At 40.2% G+C, this 26,877-nt stretch overlaps 1 protein-coding gene across 1 annotated transcript in view; it reads left to right on the forward strand.

Annotated features, from left to right (window-relative positions):
- Nucleotides 1-11,543, forward strand: part of LOC133992184 (protocadherin-15-like) — a 149,116-nt gene extending 137,573 nt beyond the window's left edge. Inside the window, exons 33-40 of the mRNA XM_062430890.1 lie at nucleotides 4,820-4,841; nucleotides 5,466-5,504; nucleotides 5,647-5,720; nucleotides 8,173-8,287; nucleotides 8,471-9,719; nucleotides 9,819-9,901; nucleotides 10,100-10,697; nucleotides 11,503-11,543. Coding sequence (XP_062286874.1) covers nucleotides 4,820-4,841; nucleotides 5,466-5,504; nucleotides 5,647-5,720; nucleotides 8,173-8,287; nucleotides 8,471-9,719; nucleotides 9,819-9,901; nucleotides 10,100-10,675 — 2,158 coding nt within the window. The 3' untranslated portion in view covers nucleotides 10,676-10,697; nucleotides 11,503-11,543. The remainder of the gene's footprint in view (nucleotides 1-4,819; nucleotides 4,842-5,465; nucleotides 5,505-5,646; nucleotides 5,721-8,172; nucleotides 8,288-8,470; nucleotides 9,720-9,818; nucleotides 9,902-10,099; nucleotides 10,698-11,502) is intronic.
- Nucleotides 11,544-26,877: the final 15,334 nt, after the last annotated feature.

The following is a 26,877-nucleotide window of genomic DNA, read 5'->3' on the forward strand; positions in this document are numbered from 1 at the left end:
GTCCTCAGGAAGTTCAGCTCCAGCATCTCCAGCTACATGACAGTGCAACCATGTCAGATCACTGTTGAGATTATTCCAGACCCACCAGAAAACCCACCGCCTCCTCCTCCACAGCAGCCACACTCACCTTCCCTATCCACGTCTCCTCCATATAGTCCTCCTCCCTCTCCACCCTCACCCTCTTACCTTAGTAAACCTCAGTATACCCCGCCATCCTCTGCTCCCCCCATCAATAAACTGGCTCCTCCCCCACCTCCACCGCCTCTTCCTCCCCCTCCCTCCCCAGCGAATGATCAGTCACGCCCAATCGTCCAGTTTGTTCCAACTTCTTTGCCGTCCGTGTCAACCCTTCGCCCTGTTTCAGAACGGAAACGTCCCCCTCCTCCTGCCCCATCACAAACTGAAGTTGGGAGGAAGGAGCTCAGGGGGATCCTGAAAAACATCCAGAATTTAGCTGACATAGAGAGGTCTGTTGCTAACTTGTACAGCCAAGTAGACAAAAATAGCAAGGCGCCCAAGTTTAACAAGCAACCACAAGTGACTGAGAAATCAGAAGGTACTGACAAAGTGCAAAGCTCTGATCTCCTTGATGAGCAGAGCATGCCAAAGCCAACCAATTCTAGCTCTACAGTTCAAATCAACTCAACAAGTATGAACTGTGCTGAAAATGGAACAGGTCAATCAAATATGACAGTAGAGGTTCAGCAAGCAGGGCAATTGAACTCGAACAGCCCAAACACTGATGAGCCCAGTGAACACTTTTCCTCTCAGTCCACAGTGTTCTGAAACTTTCTCTCTCCATATACTTATTATTTACATTTATACATTTCATGTCTGTTGGTCTGTTGTTTTTCAACACTTTTTATGTTGTTTGCAAAGTTCGTAGTACTGTATATAAGCTTAAGCCAAGTCAAAGAATTTTGACTGTGTGGGTTTTTCAGAAACGCAATGCTTTTTTTACTTGATACTCATATTTTAGTGCCACCTGCCAAAAATGTACTCAGCTCTGCCACATTGACTGTGCTATATGCTTATGGGCTTGCATTAGAGCATAAAACAGGCTTGCATGTATCAGTTGTGCTCAGTTTAACTGCATGTTTTAATTACTTGAACTGCAAGTAAGTCTATGATAGTGGTGCAGTATTTCAGTTCAGTTCACAGATTAGTCAGTTCATCATGTTGTAAGTATCTTACCTCAGTTAATATGAACAAAACCCAAACCGCTTTAAATAAATTATGCTAAACACCAAAATTTTGTAAATTCTACAACCCTGGGGTCTGTTTCCTTGCTGGCTACATTTTGCATTTGTTCTTTTACTTCTTCACAAATATCGGAGCATGAAAATTTAGGATGCCGAGTCCAAATTGGGCAAAAGAAAAAATTATAATGTTCAAAGTTTTTGTAAACGAGGGGAAATTACCATAACTGTTAAAAAATGTCCCAGAGGTATACAAACTCTGTGAAATAAGCTTCAGAGTATTCATGAAGGAAGATCACGTATTTCTTGATTAAACATATTCAGGAAGCTGTAGCAGTGATTTGAGCCCACATAAAATAAAGTACTTCTAGGTGTATTTAAAAGCCACTACTGACAATGATGAATGAATGTGAGATATAAATTGTCATACTCAGATCCTGAAACAAATATCTAATATGTACATGTATACTGAGACAATCCTTGAACTGGATATTGTATTAAAAACTACCTACAGGAAATCTTTATTTAAATATAACAGAGTATGAATGTGGGGCCAGGCACTTTTAAATGAAAACATGTATCTTCTTATGTTTGGTTAAAGCATCAGCTATAAAAAAAATACATGGATAGGGGTCCCCAACAGGCTCATGTTGAATGAAGAGAGCCAACCTCTGGGGGACCTGTCTATTCACATGTCTGCAGAGATTCTCCCAGCATGATAACGTAGTCACAGTGATGTTCGGCTGCACACTGGAAAAGGCTAATTACAGAACCAATCAATCTCTGACCAGGGCCACTGCCTACGGGACTGTCAAGTACAGTTACCCTCTCCTTTTCTTTTCTATTGCTCTGACCTTCTGCCTGTCGCATTTGTCTGTGTTTCACTCTCCCTCGTCCTCTCCCCTTGTAGTTAGTTCTAATACTTTCCAATCTTTGGCCTCTTCTTGTTAATCTTTCCTCGTGGTTCTCGGGAGATTCTATTACCTTCTTTACATTCATTGCAATGCAGCCGCTGTCCCCTTTCTCCTCCCTTTTTTTCTGTGCTCACTTTTTTTTACTTGCACTCATCTCTGTCTTTCCCCACATATACCCTTCATGTGTTTGTTTCACCCTGCATGCCCTAAGGCAAATGGTCTAAGCATACCTTCTTTCCAGAGCAATGCAATGTTTGATTCATCACACATTCCCCACGATGGGCAGATCGAAGGCCTGCTAATTCTGTATTCCATGTTCACTACATGGGGTAATCTCTTTTGTAAAGAGTCTAGCAGATCACACGCTGTTTCTTTCAACCCAAAGAGCAGTAAGCCTAAATGGATGCTATTCTTTATATTCCAATCTTACACTTGATGTTATCAAACTCTTTTAGTTTCCCGGCTGATAATTCAATACAGTAGCATGAAAAATGGAAGAAAGGGAAAGCGTTATACAAATTTTGATAATGAAAATGACTTTATTTTTTTTAGCACTTTTCCAAGGAAAAGTTGCAGAAGGCATACATTATAAAAAAGAAAATGGCTATAATACAGAGAAGGAAAGAACACAGGGGTGTATATTGCTTAATAAATTGCATTTGGCCTTATTTATGGACCATTTAATGACCAGAGAGGTTTTGTGTTGGTAAAACGGAAGAAAAGCTGCACCACACAAAATTGCACGCTTGGTCTCATGTGTTCCTTTTGAGGCGTTCCTGTTCAGAGGCATGAATTATGGGAATAGGGAATAAAAATTCATAAAAATAACTGCTGCACCTAATTGATCACTGCTGACCGACCACTGCAGCAGAGCAGAGTGGGAGATTGGGAGACTAAGGTGAAAGAGTGAGTGAGCGAGACATACGGAGAGCGATAAGCACAATTTAAAAGATGCATTACAAAGTTACGTTACCAAATTCTCATCTCAGCATCACAACAACCTGTTATTTTCCACACTTTGTATTTACCGCTGTTGTTTCACATCAAAACAGACCACCGTCAGATATTATTTAATGGCAAATCAGGTGAATTATTTTTTTTTGAAAAGCCCACAAGAAATTTCAATAAGCAAATGAAAACAACAAGATTAAACAGTTACAATTAAAGTTAACAATAAAAGTATGTTTTCAATAGAAGATTCAAAAATGACGTTGACAGTATCTTAATAAGATCTAAATCAGAAATTCCCAACATTGTATGCTAAAGAAAATGCAAAACAAAAGCCATATGGTATTCAGAAAAGTGGTCTTTAATTAATAACCATGTACACAAAAAATGCTCATCAGAGAGATCCTTTGTTGCTTGAAAACATCCATCTGCTCTTACACCACATACTTATGTTTTTGTAAAAACATATCATCTGACATTTTGGGAAAGTTTCTTATTCGCCCTCTTGCCAGGAGCTAGAAGAAAAAAAAACATATTTCCCAAACGGTCAAACTATTCCCTTAACTGAGTCTTTCTATAATGGCCTGGGTAATTTTGTTTGGCTGGTATTTGTGGCAGCAGAATAAAAATGACTCTAGTATTTATATATTTCCTACATCATATGCAATGAAAAGATGTAAAGTTTGTAAAGCCAAGATCACTTTACTTTTATTTATTTGATATGCAAGACTGTATTTATGTGTTGATTGAGTGTGTCATTTTTCCACAACATTACCTTATCAGCCATCTTCCCCCTTCTTGTGCAAACTTCCTGTGGCTGCTATCCACTGGGCCATTATTCTTGATGTTGCATGAAGCAGCAGTAGCCAGCAGCCAAGCCAACAGGTCATCCATCAGCTCCCACTCCCATCATCCACTCTGCCTGGGAGGTGTGGCCATATGGCTCTACCCTGTCCCTGGTCCCTGCCGATAATAACAGATTACAGCTCTCCAGAGGAAGCTCACATCATTGCTTGGCCATATATCTGAGTGTGAGAGTCTTCATTATTTATGGTCCTAGACAGGTTACAGTTGTACGTTTGTGAACCTGGAGGTTTCAGGAAGGCTGCTCCATTACTCGCCGTTTCTCATTGACTTGTACTGAATGCACTGCAGATGCATTGTTGTCCTCAGGAGCAGTTCCGAATTGTTTTTATTTATGTGTGTGTTAAACTCAAGATTTACTTACTTCAATTCAGCAAAAAAACATAACAAAACAAAACCAGTGCTGTCTATTGAAAGGAAATGGTGCATTATGATGTGATAACCAAAGACAATTTTGTTAACTTTCTTTGAGTCTGTAATTCCTCTCTGAATCACAATGTCCTTTTCATATCTGTTGATAGATGCTCTAGATATGTCTGTATAAGCACTTACTTTTTTCAAACTCCAATCTTCCCAGCCTCTTTGATATTTGCGTTCATTTTTTTTTTTTCTCCGCCCTGTTTGGAGGAGATAAGGGTGGGAGAAAAATCAGCCCACGCCAACGTGATAACATTGTGGCCTTAGGCACCCTCTAAAACTGAACAATATCTGCAACTCTGTAATTTAACACACAAAATGCACAGTAAGTAAAGCTGCCGATTCCTCACTGGTCAGCAGAATGTAGACGTGCCAGTCCTACAGACTTTACATTTCATTTATCTAAAAGAACTAGAAATGTTTCTGTCAATCCATATTCATTATTTGTTTTATTTCCTCCTTTTTTGCGGCCCACAGCAGACGTGGCTACGGGAGACAGGTAAGCATTCCTGTTGTGATGTGTTTTTATCTTATTGTTGTGCCGAGACATTCTTTTTCACTCTCAAGGCAGCTTGAGGCAGCTTATATCCTATTATTCTTATCTGCAATTCACTTGATAGAAAACACTGAATGAGCTTAAGATGAGATCCCATAGATAGGACTTCTGACACTGACATTACAGTTAAGGTTTGATTCAAATGTCTCTTTTATTCTCAAATGTTCCTGTCAAATAGAAAATAAACATTTGGATGGGTTTTTCCTCTTTGTTGGGGGAAGAAAACAAAGTGACAATGTTTGACATTAAACTTTATCACCTTCAGATAATCTGTGAACATCCAGCATATATGGGATGTTTTTATTTTATTTATTTTTTCTTGCAATTTGTTACTTTTCCATTGCTTTGTTTACTCTTTGTCCATGTTTCCCTCAGTGTTTCATCTGTCTTCAATCCTTGCTCCTCCATGATGTGTAATATTGTCTTAGTGGTAAACATAAGAGAAGCCTGCTTTTTCTCACTTGAAAATCTGAAATGTGTGGAGTGAACTCTTCCTTATGTTTGTGTCTCTCCTGACCATCCTTTCCTTCCATTACCTTATCCTTCTTCTGCACTAATCTTTGGCAGCAACAGCAACTGCTGAGGCCATCTCTTCTGAGACCTGAGGTAGAAACACTCCTGCTTTCCTTAATTCACAGGGATTGTGGTCATTCTGCTGTATACTCACCCTATATGCTGCTGCTGCTCTTCCCCTTCTGTCTTTCATCAAGGTGTAAGTAATTTCTCTCTCTGCCTCTCTGAAATGCAGGAACTCTCCATGGAGTCAGGTATTGACCCAGGTCAGGACTACTACACACAGGACTACTATAATTACGACCAAGGGTAAGGAGGCAGCCTTCAGTCAGTCTTTTTTTTTTTCTTCTTTGCATAAAAAAAGACATTGGAACATAACACAAGTTAGTTTGATTGTGTCAGAAGATACAGGGATTAAGACAAGACAGTACAACAGGGAGGCTAAGTTTGACAAGTTGAGGTAGTGTTTGTGACATGGCATGTGGTATTGGGTGAAGTCTGTCTGTGAAGTAGAAGACCAATGAGCAATAAAAAAGAGAAGAGAAAAAATAAGTCAGAGAGAATAATAAATACGAATATTAAGTAATAATAATAATGAAAATGAAAGGTTGGGGGGATGTTACTCAGTTTTACATTAATCCATGGGGTTAATCGCCATCGGTTCATTAAAAGTTTAAAAATGACATAGTTAGGACTTATTGGTCATGACGTTGCCATCCAGCTCCAAGTGCTGTGGAGAGGATTTCAAAGAAGTTCAGAATAAAATCACGAGCTTAACTTATGCTGCCCCTTCAGGAGTGCACACAATCCGAGTGTTTACCCTCTTTTCGCCCATCAAATGAGATCAATTATGCTGCTTTGAGTCGGGCACCTGAGAGTACGAAAGTGTTTTCCCATGCCTTAATGGATAGAGGATGTTTTGGCTGTTGCCTGTTACATTGCCCATATGGTGCAACGAGGAAAAACATGGAACTGAAAGCTGCAACAGCTGCTGAGAAATTGTTATTCATTAAATGTTCCCACTCTATGGCAGGTGACTTGCACCACTCTGGGGAATTACGCTGCAACAGAGCAGCTTTTGCAGCTTGCAGACTTTAATCTCTGAAAGAAAATTTGACAAATGTTAGAAACTGAAACTGTCCATGTCGAATGTAAGTGTTCTAATTACCTGTACAGTTAATCACTGACTTACATGTCATTTTCACAAACCATAATTACCTCAGCTGGTGCTCGCTGCATCTGAATCACACCATCCTTCATTTGCAACAAGCTGAATTATATTTTAATGGTATGTCACTAAGTTCATTGTAAAAGTTTCTATTGCTAATGAGTGTACCATCACTATGAGCAGATGTCTTTGATCTGTTTCTGTTTGCATTGTGTGGCACATGTTAACAGCACTTAAGCTTTTAATCCAGCAATCATCAGGCTGCGTGGTCCTTAGAGCCGCGCTCACATGCTCAGAAGCTGTCGATGACACATTTCCATTGGCCTCTTTCCTTCAGGCTCCTCACTAATTCAGCATTGTGCAGCAATAAGAATAATTCACATCTTCAATATAATAGTAATATCTAAGCTAACTGAGGCTATCTCCACTCTAATGCGGTTAATCTAATGGGGGAGCTCTTATTTTAAATGTGATTTTCTATGTTCAAAATGTTTAATCCGCTAAGTCTTCAGGTCATTTTCTGCACACCTTTTAAATCGGCCGAAAAATGTTTAAATCTCTTCTTCCTTGTGTTTAATTTTAATGACATTTGGCAACAAAATAAATCTTAGCGTTATTACTGATGTTAAGTTAAACAGGTTTAATAGTCTCATTTAAAAAATCCTCTGATTGAGGACCAATTTTGCCAAAATAAATATACAGTATATATGCTTGGGAATTAAAACAGCACATGGGAGAAAACTTATGCAACAAGATTTTAATTTGAAGTGTTTAATGGGCTTTTAGGCATTACTTAATACTACACAGTTTCCTATCTCAGCCTGTGTTTGCCTTGTAATTTATTAGGCCCTTTTACAAACATTGGCAAATATGTAGTCCACTGTATTTATCTACTGTGGAAAATGTTTTGAAAAAGCTCTTTTGGCCCCTGCATTTTTTTCATTTTTTTTTTTTTCATTTTCATTAGATTTCAAGGAAGTACAACAAATCATCACAGTAATTACTGCCTATCTGATCAAAGATATTGCCTAATCTACAAGAAAGAGGCTAAATGCAGTGATGAATGGGGTCAGCCTGATATATTAGAACAGGATCTAAGAAAAGGAATGAAAAATGTAAAAAGAAAAAAAGGAAGGCCTTTTATGATGATTTCTGCATCATAAAAGATGTTAATGCTTGAATATATTGGACAAGTTATCATTCACACAAAAACTGCAGATGACAATAAGTCTGTGTTTGAGTAACATTAAATCAGGAGCAAATACTCAAATATCATTCTTGTACGCATAGCAGATGATTCATTTCATTTCTCTGAGCTGACTCTTAAGCTCCATCATGTTAAATATCAGTAGGTGCCTAAAATGATACAAAGGGTATGAAGTGATTTATTTTTAGTAAACATTTGTTTATGGCTTTTATCTTACAGCATATACATTTTTAGCTACTAATTATCATTAAATCATGTTGCTGATGGTTTACTGGTTTGCTTTCAACTATATTCCCATGTTCAACTATAAGCAAATGGAGAAGATAATCCAAAGTAATTCTAAACATTGTATAATATTTTATGTTTTGTATGAATCTGTTTCTCAGGTATGACCTTCCTCAGTACGGCAGCCGGAGGAGGTTGATATCTCCTATGTATGATGAATATGGAGAAGTGATTATGGAGGATGATGGTTATTACTACAGTCCACATGGCCCTGAGGTATTCCCTTTCCTTAAATGTGAATTTCATACTTTCTGTGATAGTGTCAAGAATGTCAAGTATTGCCTTAACAGGTTGTATGTCCAATTTGTTATGTCAACAGCAGTAACAACTCTTTATGACATTCAAATATTGTGGCTTTATCATCACAAATGGTCGCTGAATTAAATATGACTGTCTTAGGGCCGAGGGAGAGGCAGAAGCCGTGGTGGTGCGCGGGGTAAAGGGCCACCCAAGAGGGTTGCATTTAGGGACATGCCGCCAGGGGATGAAATCGAACAAGCTGAGCCAGCAGAGGAGGGTGAGCCTTCCAAGGCTGCCAAGAAGCTGAAATCTGTCATGAAACTCAGCAAACTCCTGGCGGCCAGCAAGGGAGGAGAACAGCCATCTGATGCTGGTCCCTCTGGCCCATCTCCATGGAAGAGAGCCAAGATGTTCAAGATGTTTGGCGCAGCGAAGGACAAGGATTATGCCAAACTTATGTCAGCCCGCCGGATCGACAGCCAAGAGAGTCTGACTGACGGACCAGCAGTTATGGGACAAATCGACAGAAAGTCTGATACCCGCAGCCGACTTGGTAAAGTTTTGAAGAAAATCAACTTGGGTAACAAGTTGCAAGTCCGGAGGAAATCACAAAGTAGTGTGAGTCGCAGCTCAGCCACAGGCAGCGAGAGGGATGAGGTGGCTTCACAAGTAGCCAGTGAGGATGAAAAGAAATCTAAAGTGTCTATTAGTGTGACAGAAAGTGAGCCAGAAGCAGGTACAAGTGGAAGCAGTAAGGAGAAAAGCAGTGTTGACAGAGATTATCTGAAAGTAGATTTAGACAGGGATGATGCAAACGAAAGCACTGTGGACTCAGAGGAAGAGCCTGACGAAGAGCTGGGGGATTCTGACGAAGAAAGCAAGTCCAAATCTGAAGGAGAAACTGAGAAGGAATCCGTCAGTGAGAAAGAATCTGGCACTGAAAAAGAATCAGAGTCAGATAAAGAGTCTGAGTCAGAGAAGTCATCAGGTACAGAGAAAGAGTCCGAAATGGAGAAAGAGTCAGAAACAGGGAAAGAGTCAGAATCTGAGAAAGACTCAGAAACAGAGAAAGAGTCAGAATCTGAGAAAGAAACTGAATCAGGAACCGGCACGGCAACAGAGAAGGAAACAAGCACAGAAAAGGGTTCAGGAACAGAAAGAGACTCTGATGAAGAGTCTGAGGAGGAAAATGCCTCAAGGAGCACTAGAGAAAGTGGGTCTTCTGCCCGCTTTTCCATGAGATCATCAGCTACTGAGGCCAGCAAGGGGATCAGTGGCAGTGGCAGGGGCAGTGGAAGTGGAAGTGGAAGTGAAAGTGGCAGTGGCAGCGGCAGTGGCAGTGGCAGTGGCAGTGGAAGTGGAAGTGGAAGTGGGAGTAGGAAGGGTAGCAGAAGAAGTGGAAGTGCAAGTGAGAGTGGCAGTGGCAGTGGCACCGCTAGCAGTGCTGCTTCTTTATCTGTCTCAAGTGTTAGGTCATCGCAGAAAACCAGATCATCAGGAAGTGCAGTGACCTCTGAGAAATCCAGTGAAGAACTCAGTGATGCTGAATCAGGGACAGGAACAGGCAGTGAGGCTGAGTCAGGGACAGGAGCAGGCAGTGACGCCCAGTCAGGGACAGGAACAGGCAGTGACGCCCAGTCAGGGACAGGAACAGGCAGTGAGGCCAAGTCGGGGACAGGAACAGGCAGTGACGCCCAGTCAGGGACAGGAACAGGCAGTGAGGCCAAGTCGGGGACAGGAACAGGCAGTGAGGCCCAGTCAGGGACAGGAACAGGCAGTGAGGCCCAGTCAGGGACAGGAACAGGCAGTGAGGCCCAGTCAAGGTCAGGAAGTGAAGGTTCTTTGTCTCACGTGTCCAGCCAGAGAACAACATCTGGGTCAGAGAGCGCTGGAACCAGTCAAATGTCCGACCAGAGTTCCCTGGCCAGCGAAGAGAGTTTAGCTGATTCCCGGTCCACTAGTGGCACCCGGCGTTCCCAAAAGTCCATCTTGAGCCGCGGGTCTGCAGGCACAATCACAGATGAAAGTGAAGAAGAAGATGATGAGGAAGAATCTGAGACTGCAGATGAAAGCAAAGAGTCGGCCAGCGAGCTTAGTGATGAAGCAGCATCTAGGAGGTCCAGTGTGGCGTCTGGAGGCCCCGGGCCATCTACCCCCTACACTGGTCTCCCATACAGCTCTGAGATCAGAAGCATCAGCGACATCTCTGAAGAGACGTACGGAGGACTGTCCCCTATCACTGAAGTAGACGAAGATGCCATCTCCTCTGACAAATCTTCAGCCAGTGCATTCAGGGACTTGGGAGGAACAGAAACAACATCAGATGCTGATTCAGAGGAGGAGGGAAGATCAACTGCCTTCTAGAGAGATATATTGTCACTGTGAAGTAAGACTGAATAAAATCAATTACCCTTGCATGGGAGTGAAGAGAGCATTGCTTGCCTCTGCAGAGTCTTTCAAACATCCACTTTTCCTCATTTCCCCCTAGCAAGGAAAAACTTTGGTGGTTTTCTGCTGAAAAAACTTTTTCTGTCTCTTTTGACTTATGCTTCTCTTCGATAAGTGTGTTTTTATACCTCCTCTTTTTCTATTTAGTATTATGCTCTTGTTTCTGCTGTGAGATTATGCATGTTGCCAGGACTGAATGTTTTCCTGTGATTTTGAAGAGATTACTTTCTGGGAGTGTATCACTCTTTTTACCCAGAAAAAACACAGGATTTCTCATCATACATTCACTTGGATTTTAAACATAGCTGAGGATACTTAATCATAAAATGGGTATTAGTCAAAATTGTTGAATTAATTCAATTATGAATATTTTTAAGAATTTTAAGAACAACAAGTCCTCCAAACAATTCATCTTAAAAACAGCATGTTATGATCAGACATAGTTAATTAGCTGTCAGTAAAATTAATGGGAATCTTTTTTCCCACTCAGTACTGTCCTCAGTACAAAAATACACACAAAAAGCACAAATCCTCCTTAAAAATCTGAGGTTCCTGTGCATGTTTTTCTAGGGACATACATTCTCAGTAAATACCTGGATCTCAATACCAGGTATACAACCCATCTATCTGCATTGCCTTTTCAGATGTGTGTTTGCATTTTTATGTTTCTTTTTCAATGAAATCTGTGCATATTCCCTGAAAAAAAACTGCATATTGACATTGAACCCTTGTCCTCCCCCCAGCCTGGGAGAAAAAAGCGAATTAAGCTGGTGGTAGATCGGGAAAATGAGACTAGCTCCACTGGAGAGGAGAGCACCACAGAGACCCAGAGGAATCGACTCCCTAACAGCCACAGCAACATCAACGGGAACATCTACCTCGCCCAGAATGGCACCATTGTCCGAACCAGGCGGACACCCCATCTAAACAACTTGAAGGTCGGGTCCCCATGCCGGTTGGGTAAGCATTTTAAAAAACTAGACAAGTTGGGGGTGACCCATGAAGAACCCCCTCCTATAGTTAGCATTGAAGGCACAGAAAACAACACGGAAAATGGGACGGGTATATGCGTTCCTTCTAATGTGGATGTTAACCTTAACACCCGGTCCTCCTGTGGCTCCCTGGGATCCAGCATCACAGTTCTTAAAAGTTTTGGGTCCAAAACTAATATTGCCAAGGCCTTGATTGACAGAAATAACAGTGGCCCGTGTGTTAATGAGGAGCAAGAGACTTCTGTTGACAACCACAAGGACAGTAGGGAGACTCTGGAGTCCCACAGTGACCACACATTATCAGACGAGGAGGAGTTATGGATGGGACCCTGGAACAGCCTGCACATACCAATGACAAAACTCTGACTGGCCATGCAGAAAATTAATTTCTCTTTTTTTACTTTCCTGTCTTTGTCATGCTGTTTTTGTTTAGAAAATTATCATAAAAAACGATGGTGTGCCTCAAATGGATAAGCTCCAATCATTGTCATGGACAGGTGAATTCACTTATTTTATTTGTTGTGAATGATTTGATGAACCATAATTTGTTTAGAGCTTACTTGTACCAAGCATTAATCACTGACAGGGCTATTACAGATGGGAACACAGAGCTGTAAGGCAATGAGTGCCTCTACAAATGTGAAATTATGTGTTATCCATGCTTGACTATAATTGTGATTCTTTATTTAACACAGGAAGATGGTTCTCTTTCATTAAGTGATTCCATTTTGTTTTCCTTTCTTAGCTTAATTATTTATTTATTTTAATCTAGAAGCGATTAGATTGCCATTCATTTCACTCTGATCAAGTTCAAGATATTTACAGAAAATTATGGTCAAAATATAAAGAAATTGTGATTATATAGTCTATTATAAAGTAAAAGAAACTTATTTTGATAATAGCATTTTACTTGAAAAAAAATATGATTGTCATTGATTATTTTACGTTGTGATCACTTGACAATGTTTTTGAAAATTTATGAAAAATATAGGAAATTATTTTTGTCTATTTTGTATCTAACAGAGATGGAAAATATAACGTATGACATTAAAGACATAATATCCACATGACTGTCATCACTGTATTTCAACAGTGAAAACATTACATGTATGATCATAATGTATTTTGTATGGACATTTGTATCTACAAGATGTATTTTCAACCCCTTTACGTGATGCAGATTCACTCTCTTCGTGATAATTTATCAACTGACACATCAGGAGCCCTTACGTGGGGAAAAGGACTACCAAAAAATGTACCAGAGTCAACAATAAAGTTATAACCTATTTTAATGAATATTGTGGTGTATAATTGTATTCCCGCCACTTTATTCTCCTCTTAACATCAGGGTAATTTAGCAATATTGAACATCTTACAGTTTTGAAAATATTGAGGTGCTGTGCAACACATGTGGATCTGTGAAAATGTGAAAAATGTGTCTGGTTATAAAGATACAACCCTTGAATTGTATGAAGCCAGTGAATATAAGGTAGGCACTGTAACTCAGCAGCATGCTCATAAAAATACAATGTCTGTAGAGTGAGGTCTGTCAGAATAAGGCCTTTCCTGTGCCGTGGACTTTCACTTCAAAGAGGAGCAATGTAAGATCACCAAACATGGGGGTATGGATTGCTACTGTATCTCTGAAAAGCATTGGTAAGTATGTGGGGAAGTCTGAGAAACTGACAGTCTTCTTAAGCCCATTTTCTCACCTGTCAACACAAACTGCAAAAAGGAAAAAAGATTGCAGTGATTGCAACCAAAAAGGCAGAAGGCATAAATTAATCCCAAGCACCATTCTCTTGATTTGTTTCTTGGAGATTGACACATCTAAACCCATCCAGCATGACAATTACAATAAGTGTCCTGCAGTCAATCAAACTGGGAAAATGCCAATCAAGTTCACAGAATTCTTTTCAGGCTGAAGTTCAGAGAGGAGCAGGAGCTGAATGCCAGAGTGAAGAAGTTTAAAAATCTGCTCAGAAAATAGGTCAGGAGGGAATCTTGTTCCCACCACAACAAACCTGGTGTCCTAAACGATCAAAACAAACGTCAGCACTGCGCCGATGGAAAACATGGCAACAAGAACCTGAGAAAAGTATGAAGATCAGCCCATTTTTAATAGTCAGCTGTGTCTTTTTGACTGTTAAATGTGTGACATCTTGTGTGGATAAATTCTGGCATCTACCACAGTAAAGACAACGGTCTCTCAAGTCTGTCGATCAAGAACCACCTGCTCCATTGTGTATGCACTCTCACAGGAACACTGCTGACAGGAGAACAGCACTGCAAACTCTGCAGAAGCAGCTCAGTATCGTGCTGCATTTTGGCAATTTATGTTTGCATTTATAACAAAGCCTCATAATGAGAGTGCTTTAGAAAGAGTAACAGAAGGAAAAATAATTAGCAGCAGATATGCAATTCATCTCTGTCCTCATCTTCTCAAACACAAGGGCACTCTTCACAAATCTCTTTTTGGAATACTCTCATGATGAATTGGATTAAAGCTGGCCCAACTAATAATGGAAGCGTTTCTACAGAGCATCTCCGTGTGTCATGGGATTATGTTCCAAGCCTCTTTTTTTTTTACTCATCACCCTAATCATGTCACCACTTTATTCAATTAAAGCATTAAGACTGGACATATCCCTGTTGTAATGAATGTTAGGCTTGAGTGGCCCCAGAATACAATGTTCCCTTAAATACATGAATTTGATATTTTATAAAGCATGACAAACATGAAATATGGTGAAATGTTGCACGCATTCAGAAAATATTAAAGTTGATATTTTATTACTGTTCACTGTAGCAGTTATCTGTTGTAGCAAAGGCGTTCTTGTAAGAAACATAATGGAAGAAACAAAGTGATAATTAGCAATGATCTAAAAATACATCTCATAACATCTTTAACAGGTACATTAAATATGAAATACGATAGAATTAAATAATACATCTGAACCTAATATAATATTATAACTGAATAAGCAATAAGGGTTACATGTGTAAATGTGTGAATTATCAAAGAAAAATTGCTTTTTAGGTGCATAAGTCCAATCTTTTAAACTCCAGCCAGCCAGCACAAAACTGTACAAGCCACTAAGCAAGACAAGAACATTTCTGGTCCTTACTGGTCCATTAGCACTTGATGTTTAAAACATGTTCACAAGGAAAGAGCTCCTACTTTGGGAAAATGGCTAAATCCATTTCAGTAGGATTTTGGCCACAGCTGTTTGCTTTAGTTACCAATTCCTCCTAAAGACATCCGTAGACAGTGCAGCTTTGCTCTGATAGGATTTAAAATTTGGTTGTTCAGATATAAAGGCTGTACAAATATATTTTCTATCTTCGAAACTGTGTTCATCTTCATGAGATCGAAAGACTAAATTATCTAGAGAAAGGCTAAAAATCGTCAATATCTAACAAGTTGCGGTTTGAATTCCTGTCCCCTTACCTTAAATTATAATGACTTTGGTGATCCCCTGATTTTTATCTAGCACCATCATCAAGCCACATTTATCCAATACTTTGTATTATGACCAAATACATTCCTCTCAGTCTCAGCTGTACTTTGTATTTTGTGCTAATTAGCAAGTGTTAAGCATGTTAATACACCAAACAAAGATGATGAACATGTTAAACATTATACCTGCTAATTATATTGTGATGATAGCATGCTGATGTTAGCAGTTATTTCAACACTGCTGAGTCAATGTACACAGAAGCTAGCATGGACTCTTGTTTCAAAATGTGTAACAGTGATCTTACTTAAAAAATGATTTCACTGCCTACAGATGTAACAAGAATGCATTTGTAGATATTACAAACATGAAAATTTGAGGTTGTGGCGTCTTGTACACATAGATGTCATCTGTGGCAGCTGCAATGCCCACCTCTATATACATCATAGGATCCATTGCTTTTATATCTGTGAATTGTACCGTGATCATTGATTCATAGTCAACCATGACCATAGTCATTTTTTATGAACTGGTCACAGGAGTGGTACACAGTATGTCTGTGCCCCTGTGTCATGTAATCTTCACCTCAGGGTTCATTTAAATACATCGATAAACCCTCCAAAACTCAGCCACAGTTTGTGTTAATGTAAAATAATTTTCTGCTGCAGTAATTCTATAATAGTCCTTTGGATGTAAATCATGACACAGAAATACTCCTGTGCTTCACAGAGATTCATAAATCTTTAAAGGTTTTTATGGAGGGTGATTATTTATATAGTGGGGGAATCTGCATAGTTAGTAGTGCTATGTGTGCACTAAACAAAGGTAGAGGGTCACGCTCTGTCTCTGTGCAAGCGCATGACAGCTTGCTTATTCTAATTGGCCTTTTGAGGCCTTGTTTCTGGTCCTTAGTTTAATCAGTGCAACAAGCTCATGCATACATTCAGATAAGTCTGATGCCTCTTTAACAAGTGAACACATTCATTGGCTTGCTGAAGATGTAGTATCGCTGCAGCAGATAAAGCCACATAACTACTGATATGTTAGCATTCAACTTGACAGGAAGAAGAAGTGAGAGCAACTTCACAGAAATGCATCAATATGAAACCACCTTGTAATAAAATATTCGTAGTGAATGCAAAATAGGAACATAAACTCAATAGACTGGGATTCATATTTTTTATTTTTTACATATATATGGATCAGTCTGATATGTAGTAACACTATGGACTAATGATTCCCTGCCAGTGAACACATATACCATATCTTGTATCCATGTCACACATCATTAAGATTACCTTTTGGTTTGATCTTTACTCCTGAGTGTGTGTGAAAATACAGCAGCCACACTTTTATCACATGTACATAGTGCATGTCATAAATGTGTAAAGAGATGTTTGATAGCTGAAGCCATAACACAAGCATGCAGATTTGATTTCCTGTGTGCACAGGAGGAGTTGCTAATACATTAATACCATTTCCACCCTCCCAGGAACGTGTTTCCCAGGTACAGGTAAGCACTGTTCTCATTTCAAGTCCACCGGCGAGCCTCCTGAGTTTCACCTATTAGCATAGCCTATATAGGATATCCTGGCCTTCAGCAGGCAATATGGTAATCTACCCATGACTCATTCTAAAGGAGATTATCACAAATCCCCAACGGAGGCAGGAGGAAACTCCTCATAATACCTATCAGTCACCATTGCTTATTGCATGCACAGACCTGGAGGACATGAATCTTCGTTTCCTCTGAAACCTGACTCCAAAATAATCAATTCACTACTTCAGTGATACAATTAGAGATCGCGCACTTTTTTATATTTGAGAAGTATTGCAAGAATTAGGTGAGGGGAAAATGTCATATTACCATACATTTTATAATCCACAGCCCAAAAAGGCTTTGTGTTGTGTTTTTTGTATGTGCTCACCTCAGTCATTGGTGAAATTACAGCTCATGCCATGCATCTGGTGTGTCATTATTTTTGTTATTCAGTGAACTCTGGCTTTTTACTCATTAAACCTGGTCCAGACGTCCCTGCATGGGGACAGATGCCGGATGCTGAAGGGGAGACTGGGGCTGGTCGGTTATTAGAGTAAAGCCACTTTAGAGGGTGCTGTGCCATACTGTTAATACTAAGCATGTACCATCTGGTGTGGGGTCATTTCCTTGATAAACAGCGAAACTGTTAGGTGAAGGTCTTTTTTCATTAACAAGCTGAAGCTTTGTGGATTTATTTTCTTTCAAGGTAAACAAGGTTCATGCTGATAGTCTTCCTGATTATGAGATTGGGTTGCACGCACACAAGTACAGTACAGGATCCTGATTGCTGTTTCTGTTCCCTATGGTATATTTGCTGGTATAAAACAATAAGCAGTTGTTATACATTTTAACAGTTTGTATAGTATTAAATCAATGCAAATTATGATTTTTTTTATGTTCAACATAAAACTACTGTAATACCCAAGTATCAACTTAATGAAAATCAATTAACACATGTCAATTAACATGTCAAGATTAATCTGAGGGGTCTCAAAATCTTTAAAAGGAAAGGAACCAGAAAAAAACACACAAAATGATGTTTCTTTTCTCAGATTTATCTACGATATTTGAATTTTACAAGTTAATCACTGAATAATATTGCTTGTTAATTATACTGATAACAAGCAGTAGACATATGGTTACACATTGCTTCATTTGAAGAGGTCACCAGCAAAATCATTGGAAAATGCCTCAACTGGAGCTTTGCATTCCTTATTGCTGATCTGGCCTCTTTTTCACTCCTTGCCTTGGCGAGAACATGCTTTTTTTCCTTTTCAACTGTAGTACATCCCTCACTGATGTTGAGAGCCAAGGTGTGTTACATGTATTTGGAAAGACTTCACACACTCTTGGTATGACAGTTTTCCCAAAGAAACAGAAGTAACTGGAGACAGTATCATCTGGCTCATCAATATTGCTAGCAGCTATGTGAGGCTGTACTTACAGGAATAGCAGTGCTTTGAGCGTAGTTCTAATGCCAACAAGCTAAGATGCTTGCTTTATAGGTATGAAAATCTACCAGGTTTAATATCTTAGTTTAGCATGTTAGCATGCTTATATTTTTTAATTATTGCTGAACACACAGTAAAGCTGAGGCTGATGGGAATGCCATTAGTTCTGCAAGTATTTGTTCATAAATATTGGACAAATTGAGATTTTAACATGATGACAGCTTTACATGAAAACCAAGGGACCCTAATCCTTAACCTGGGACCAGCTCAGAAGTCAGAAGACAGGGAATCATCAGGACTTTTTTTAGCATTGATGATTTGGGAGCAATGAATGAGTCAGTTTTGATTCATCCTTGGGGGACTGTGAATTTCTGTGCAAAATTTTGTGGCAGTCCTTCCAATAGTTGTTGAGATATTGAATGTACCTATTCATCACATTCAGAAGTATTTGGTGTTTCCATGGTGTAAATAGTTTGTGGATTTTAAATTGTAGGTTAAAGTTGCCAAATATCAGACTGGGACATCTGTGGTCTGAACAGATGAAGACCACAGACACAGGTATGTATTGTAATTCATTGCTTTATCAGTAACAGATTAAGTTACATAGTGTATGATATAGTTATTATGCCCTTTTCTGTAGCGCCTACACAGCCAAGACTCATATTGAGCTCTGTTGTTGTTGCAGCCCTTGAGAGTTCATTAATCCTGTTGACAAGTGATGGTATTGTAGGAGCTTTGGCCTCCAGATCGATGTTAAATTCATCGAAGCTTCCCTATTGGCCATAACTTGATTAACCAATTAAGTCCAATTCATAAATATTCTGTGAATTTTCTTCAGGGCATTCTGAAGTCCTTAATTTTCCTGCTGTTCAATTTGGCTCTCACCTTTTCAGTTTTGCCCTGCAGCTCTGCCACCTGTTAAGATTACACTTAACCCAGCTTCTTCGCATTTCAGCACATCATTGCTTACTAATTAGATTTCCTCTGGAGTGCAACGGATCCGTAACTCTGATCGGAGGGATAGTAGGAGCAGCCAACTGAGAATAACTTTAGAGATCCCTACTTGACCCCAGTGGAAGCATCAAAAACTGTTAATCCCGCAGAGGCACTCTGAGAAATGATACACGGCCAGCAAGAACATCATGAACTATACATCTAAAGCAAAATTGCATTAAGTCACTTCTCACATTATTCCCATGCAGGCTTTGCATTATTTTATGTACTCTTTCAGTCTGTCAACCTTGGCAACAACATTTCCAGGGATTCACAAGTACACTAGTATTTCCTTTGGCTTTGCTCCTCTAGAGTGGTGATGTTATACTTTTAAGTGTTACAGATATGAAATGTCGATTATCTCTGAGTCATTGGTTATTCCAGCCATCAGTCATACAGAATATATTTGCACATTTGATTTTTACTTTATAAACTAGAAAGTCAGCACAGATGTGATCATGAATATTGTGATGACATAGAAATGTGGTGACATTTGCTTCCAGAAACATTAGTCATCATTACATCAGCCAGTGCCTAGCTGTTATTTCAATAGCTATTTACTCTGCAATCCATTTGAAGGAAGAAAATTATGGAGATATTTACATATATATTTAGCATATGTCTGCCAATTGTGTATCAGAAGGTAACCAGAAAAAAAGAAACCACAGAACACCAAAAAAAACCACAACAGATAATGTATGCCTAGGGTGCCCTGAGAGAATTTAACTAATTCATGATGAATTTTTTGCCTCATGTGAACACAGATGTTGCTTAAAGACGGCCACAAGATGGCGCCTGAAACTCACGTCTGTTTTAACATCTGCCTGAGAGATGAAAGGGCAAATGAAGTGATGAAAATTGCTTATAAAAAGGTGGTACTGACGGACTGGAAATTAAAAATAATGTACAGCATGTTACTCTTTTGGGACATCAGAGGCCCTGTCCTGGTTTTATATCTTGTGTGGGTTTTTGCTCGACTGAGTCGATGCTGTATAAATGATGATGTTGAAAATTCTTTTTGCCCAAATAGGAACATGAAAATACGTAAAACTAGTCATTTAATTGAGCTGAAGTCACATTTTAGTGACTTTCTGAGATCTAAACTGATGACATCTGAGTTCTTTCTGCTATCTTGTTGCTGATATTTATCTGTTTTTAATGGATTTTTTGGTGGCAGCCAATTAAATATGACTTTAAGTATCATGATATTAATTGACTTTTTATACTTTCTCGTATATATACATATCTCTACATATAGATGTGGACATGATTATACTGTTTACATCTTTCAACTTGTTATTGCTCCTGTTCTCATAATTGGTTTACATTTCTTTCAATCCAATTATTTTCTTCTTTCTGGCATGTACAGGACAACAGATCACTCCTATTTTAGGAGTGCCTAGGCAGAGGGTAGATTCAAGTCCATCATCATCTCCTCATTTCCTGCAGCTATTTAAGACTGTGCCTCTCCAAAATAGGCGCCCGATGACCGCAGCCTGAGCTATCTGGGGACCTGCTTTCAAACTAATTCGGGGATATTAGGATGTCTCTGAATGTTTTGTTTTGACATTTCTATACCTTCATCAACCGTCGTGTGTGCAAAGTGTGTGCCATAAGATTTAATGCCATTTTAGGAGTCATCTCAGATGTTTTTAGGTTTCCATAACTATATATTGTACATTTTGAGTGCTTTATAATTTCTATGCTGCACATTGTTATTTTGGAAATGTACTCATAACCCAAACTAAGGTTTAACTGACAGACAGGTCAGACACACAAACACACACACATAACGCTGCTCAGTGAGCCCATTCCTACGACATCCCGCCCAAAGGTTATATTCTATCCGAAATGTTGGGTGTGTAGTAAAATACATGCTCCACACTGTCTGGCTCTCCTAATGAAGGGGTTTATGACTGGTAGACCTGTGTTTGTACCATGTATCATGCACGGCTCTATCGCTGGATACAAGGTCAGATCATATCTCATCCTATATCTGCCAGCAGTGCAAGCCTGCAGTGACAGCTTAGTCTATTAGAGACACAGTGGCGACATTATTCCAGGACATGAAGCCACTATTTTAATAGGTCTTGAGGCATACAAATTTAATTTAATGCTTTTTTGGAGGCTTTTTTCTTTGCTCACATTGTTGTTGATTTTATAACAGCACATAATGGAGTTTTTCACAAAAAGCCTCTCTCTTGTGTTATTCTGAGTCAGACACGGCTGTACGTGGCCAGACTTGTCAGACTGCAAGCTTTCAGCATCCACAGTGTTAATGTATAATGTCAACGCAGTAGGGAGCCTTGTTAAAAAGCAATTAAGCCAAAATGATTTAAACATTGTGCGGTTTGGCCATTGGCGAGCCTCGAGGTACACACTGTGTTGTTGTCTTAAAATGAGAATTTCACTGTCTGCTCACACTGAAAACCGCTATTTGTGTGAGTGTAGCTCTAACCACACTTTCCCACACCCGCCAAACCATACCAAACCACAGACTTCAGATGAGTATGCGCACCACACACACACACACACACACACACACACACATACACACACACACACTCTCTGAGACACATACACACACACACACACACAGTATTCACATGAAGAGTAATTGAGGGGTTTGACTAGTTTTTGGTGCATTAAAACAGTAGCTGTTTTAAATGACAGGGGCTGAGACATACTTGCATTGATGTCTGTGAGGCTGGTAAAGATGGCTGATTACTCAAAGAGGACGTGGCATTCGGTAACTCTTATTATATTCCTCTTTATTCAGTGGAGTTTGACTGAATTGCACCATTTAAGCTGTTCCTGACTGTAATACATTCTTAATCCATGGCTTTCTTGCTCAGTATATTCATTTCTTGAGCGATTTCATGCACAAGCCTTTCTGCAAACAGTGTTATGCTTGGTCTTATTTTTGATGACAGTTGAGAGTCTTCAACAGGCAACCCAGGACTATTAAGGTTGTTCGCCCTGTTTCCAAAGCAGCAGCTCATCCCATATTCCATTTGATAATTTGCCATTTTTGATGTGTCTCCCAGCGAGTCTACCAGAGTTACGTAAGCAGCTTCAGTTTTAGTTCCAGTGGTCGTTGTCTTAGACAAAGATTAGTGCTAGGCCATAGTCAGACACATTTTAGCTGTTGGCAGATTGTTAGCTTACACTCTGTGTGCAAATGTGCTCATCACAGCCAGAGTGCTTGGATGTGGTTTGGAACATCTGTGTGGTCCCCACTCCAGAAGAAGACAGACAGGGGAGAGACAGAGAGTGAGGAATAAGCAAGAGGAGGGGTGGTGGGACCCCAGGGCTGCTCAGAAAGAAGCCCTCAGTTTTTCCATCACTGCTGTCGCCACCACTATGGTGGTGGTATTGCCTCTGAGCGGAGCCAGGGGACAGTGTGAGACAGATGTGAAGTGTGTATGCCTGTGTGTGGGATATGAACACGGTGGGAATGTGAAAAAAATATGAACAAGAGAAAGCAAGAACAAGACAAAGCGGCTGTGTGGGGAGCTGTCAGTCTAGCTGATGAAGAGTTATGAAGCTGAAGGTGAGGTCTGGCAATTCATGGAGCTGCTGGTGGGGGCTGGGGAGAGGGGCGTTGAAAGGAGCCTTGGTCCAAACCTGCGGTCGACTGCTCCACCACCAGCAGCAGCAGCACCACAGCCCAGCTCCCTGCCTGTATGCGTGTGGTGTTTATTTACGAGCCTGTTTAACCACGGCGCGGTCCCTGTGGTGGACTGACACAAGATGACAGCAGCCTAAATGTCTTGCCCTTTAAATCCAGCCTAATGGTCGCTTAGTGCTGTGGAGACAGGCACTGGGATAGGCGCCTGGGGTCTTTTCATAGGGGCCCTCTGAGTAACACATCAGCTAACACATCTATGGGCCACCATCCAGAGCCTTATTACTACCTGCTTCTGTGGCTGTGGCGCCACTGATTTAGCAATGGCTGAGTGTGGAGGGACAATGCGAGCATGGGAATAGACACTATCCACCTATTACAGCTGCTCTAACAATGATTAGATTAGAATTTCTTTTTAATATCTGTGTCTGTGGCGTCTGGGACAGTTTGAATAGCCACTGAATGGCTGGGTGTATGTAGGGTCCAAAGAACAGCAATTTAAAATGATGCCTGGCATGTCTGCGCTCCAGCTCCACAACAACTGAATTCTTAATTCCAAACCTACAATTTAATTTCTAAAGCAGAAAAATTGCAGTCTTTTTTTTTTGGTTTGTTGTTGTTTTTGTTAACATTTCAATGCCGTCCAGACTGGAACAAAAAGAGTTAATCCCTTGTGTTTCTGCCTGAAGTAACTCTGTGGTAAGTTAATAGTAGATGTGAGTGTTATTGGGCAAATTATATGCAATATGAGAGCAAACATACACTCACATAAAAACGACCTGCGTAAACACACCATTCATAACTGCATACCATTCTGTGTGGGCTTGCCAGCCAATGCAATTAGATGCTTTCTGGGAGGAAGAAAAGATTATCATCCAAAACCTTATGCCTTGCTCAATTCGTGTGAAAATAGAAATGTTTGCTTTTTTGAGACTGGCTCTGCCTGTCAATAATCCTCAACAGATCTTAGTTAAAGTCATTCTGATCAAACCTCTGGGATCTATGAGAGGAAACAGGCAAACGGGGGGAAAAAGTTGGCTACAAATCCCATGGGAATCCATCCCTGTTTTCTCTTGAATCACCTGTTGGCCTCATTCACTACTGTAACCCTAACCTCAACTGTTTGCTCAATGCAGCGCACACACACTCTCTCTCTCTCTCTCTCTCTCACACACACACACACACAGCCGTGTTTCCATCACTTCAGAAGACATTACATTGACTTACATTTATTTCCTGGTGACTTATCCTAACCTTAACATCACCTTAACATAACCGTAGTCTTAGTCTAAACCAAGTCTTTATCCTAAAATTAATGATTTACATTAAGGGGACTTGCTCTTTGTCCCCGTAAGGGAGGCAAGTCCCCACAACATAGCTATGTAAACAGATTTACGTCCCCACAACATGAGGAATACCTGGTCCACACACACACATGCACACACAAGGCTTTGAGCTTCCATCTGTAGATGCTTCGGTCCTGTGCAAACACAGATCAGACCACATTCATTGGGCCGTGTCTCTGGCACTCATCAGGCTGTTTGTACTGCAATTTCCTCCCCGCTCTTATCCATGTTTTGTCCACTGTCATTCCAGCGGGATTATGGGATGCTTTCATCATTCAGGAACCTCAACTGAGGCAGTAGAGGAAATGCAAAGGAGTCATGTTGTTTTGCTCCTCTCATCACACATAGTGTTATCATCACATGTCGTAATGAATGCTGCAGCCTGGAGTTATCCACACAGCTAATTATTATTTTGTGGCTGCTCTCCTGTCCATCTAAACAAATAAGGTATCTTAAGCAAACTCGCATTCCTTCCACTTCTTCCCATCACTAGCTGCATTTATTGTACATGTAACATGACTCCTTGGCCAACACGTGTCCAAATTTAAAGGATCAATAAATGACACTATTTGCTATGTTAATATATAGTGACCAGATGGTATAATGGTGACCAGAGCAGAGAAATAAGCCACACTACCTCTGTAAGTGTTGTTATCCGAACTTCTCTTTTCTTTGTTTTAGTAGCCCCTCATGTCCTCGATGTCTGTTTCCAAAATGGAGGTTGTGTCACAAACTGACTCAAATTCCAGCTAAACAGTACATTCAAATATATTTCTGAAAACATTTGAGGTGAGAAATAGCACTGCCTAGTTTGACAGTTTGATCTGAGTTTCGTGAGTTTTCAGCTTTCTCCCCCCCAACTTTGCTTGTTTTGGTCTGTGACGTTGGTGCTATAGTGCAACATCTAGTGGTCGAATGTCATATTTGCCACTTTAAGAGAAAAAAAATATATTGTGAATGAGGCCCATTGTCCACAAAGGTCCTAACAGTTTGGCTAACAATATATTTGTCACCTATTAAACCTCATATTTCTAATGCTGTCTTGTTGATTTGGAGCACTGAAAGGTGACGTAATGTTACAAAAAGAAAAACAGTGCACCCAACTCCATTAATTTAATGACTCTGCCTGGAGTAGATAATCTTTCCAATTTGAAGCCAGTTGACTTTTATAGCAAGTCATCTCATGGTCAGCTCAGGTTAGAATTGATTTCCAAGATTTTACTGATCACCTTTGAGGCTCGAATGGCTCTTAAACTAAACTGTATCGCAGAGCTTTTGGGTCCTGGGGCACATCCTTAATAGCCTCTACAAAGTCTGGATTAAAAACAAGACACCATGTCTTAGCTACTAGGGCTACATGTCTTTAAAATTAAGTGCTTGAGGAGCTCAGTGCTGGTTTATTGTGTGTCACTGTTAAAGTCATGACCAGTCATGACCAGCACTGACATTTGGTGTATTCTCTAATTCAGATTTTAGAAAGTGCAGTTTATATAAATTGCTTTTGTTTTATGTGTATATGCAAATTTTACTTGCTTGTGTGCCTGCAATCTCCCTCCTTAACTAGACTAGTGATGTCAATATCCTCATGTGCAAATTCTTAGAATAAGTCATCAGAGCAGATTAAGGTCCCGTCTAGACACAATCTGTGGTGAGTTTTTTGTTTTCTCTTCATATTAGTTTAGGCTTTGGTGAGGTTAAGATTATCCTAAGTCATTGCTTCGAGGCTTCGGCCACTTGTGGCTCTAATCTGTGGGGGGACAGTTTAGTTGATGTAGTCTTTGATGAGGTGCCCTGAGTCTCCAATACTGATGAGCTGTTAGTCGTCACCACTGCCCAGCCTAGTTGCTGTGGTCTAGGCTTGCCGCCTCCCTTCTATCCAAGAGCCTCATTCATCCCAAGACAAACAGACTCAGTCATTACAATTAAGCAGCGCTATTAAAGGGACAGGCTACTGGCAGATTAAGAGAAGAGAAATGAAGTGGTTCTTTGTGTTATTGCAGGCAGCTCATTAAAGTTTGAGTTAGTGAAGTTTTGTTTGTTGTCCAAAGTCACGCTCCTGGAAAAAACAGCTTTGTGACTGAAGAAGTTTTTATAAGTTAAACTTTCTCGGTTTCTGCCACTTGGTATCTCAAGAGCAAATAAAAACAGGCCAGAGGAGACACTAAGGGCTCAGACTTCAGTTCTTAAGGGGCCTTGAGACTTGAAGGATTAAGATTATGGGGGAGGTTCCTTCAAATGACTGATAGTACAAAGTGAGAGAGGGAGCAAGGCAGGGCAGGGCAGGAGTCTGTGTGGCGGACCAGCAGCAGCTTTACTCTTCAATCAGTGAGATGAAAATTGCCACTCCTGTCAAAGTTGAGGTGTTTACTGAAAGGAGGACAAGGGAGAAAAAGAAATAGAGAGAGAGATCGCTTGAGAGGGAGAGTTATGCAACCTATACAGTCCAGAGTTCCCAGGGAGCAGGGCTGTTAAAGCTGGCCAATCAGGGCCAGAGTTTGCGCCTCTCAAAATCTGTGGGCAGAAATAGCAGAGAGAGGTGTTGAGAGGTAGGATTGGATATGATCCTCCAGTGATGTATATTGACACAAAACCAAATTGCACATCTCTGAGTGTGGCCAAAATGTGGCGAACAGAATGACAGTTTTCCAGGAATGAAAGCGTTGGACAGCTGTGAGACACACTGTGGATCGCTGAGAGAAAGTAATTCCAC

Source organism: Scomber scombrus, chromosome 12, assembly GCF_963691925.1.
Source record: "Scomber scombrus chromosome 12, fScoSco1.1, whole genome shotgun sequence".
Classification (NCBI taxonomy): Eukaryota; Metazoa; Chordata; class Actinopteri; order Scombriformes; family Scombridae; genus Scomber; species Scomber scombrus.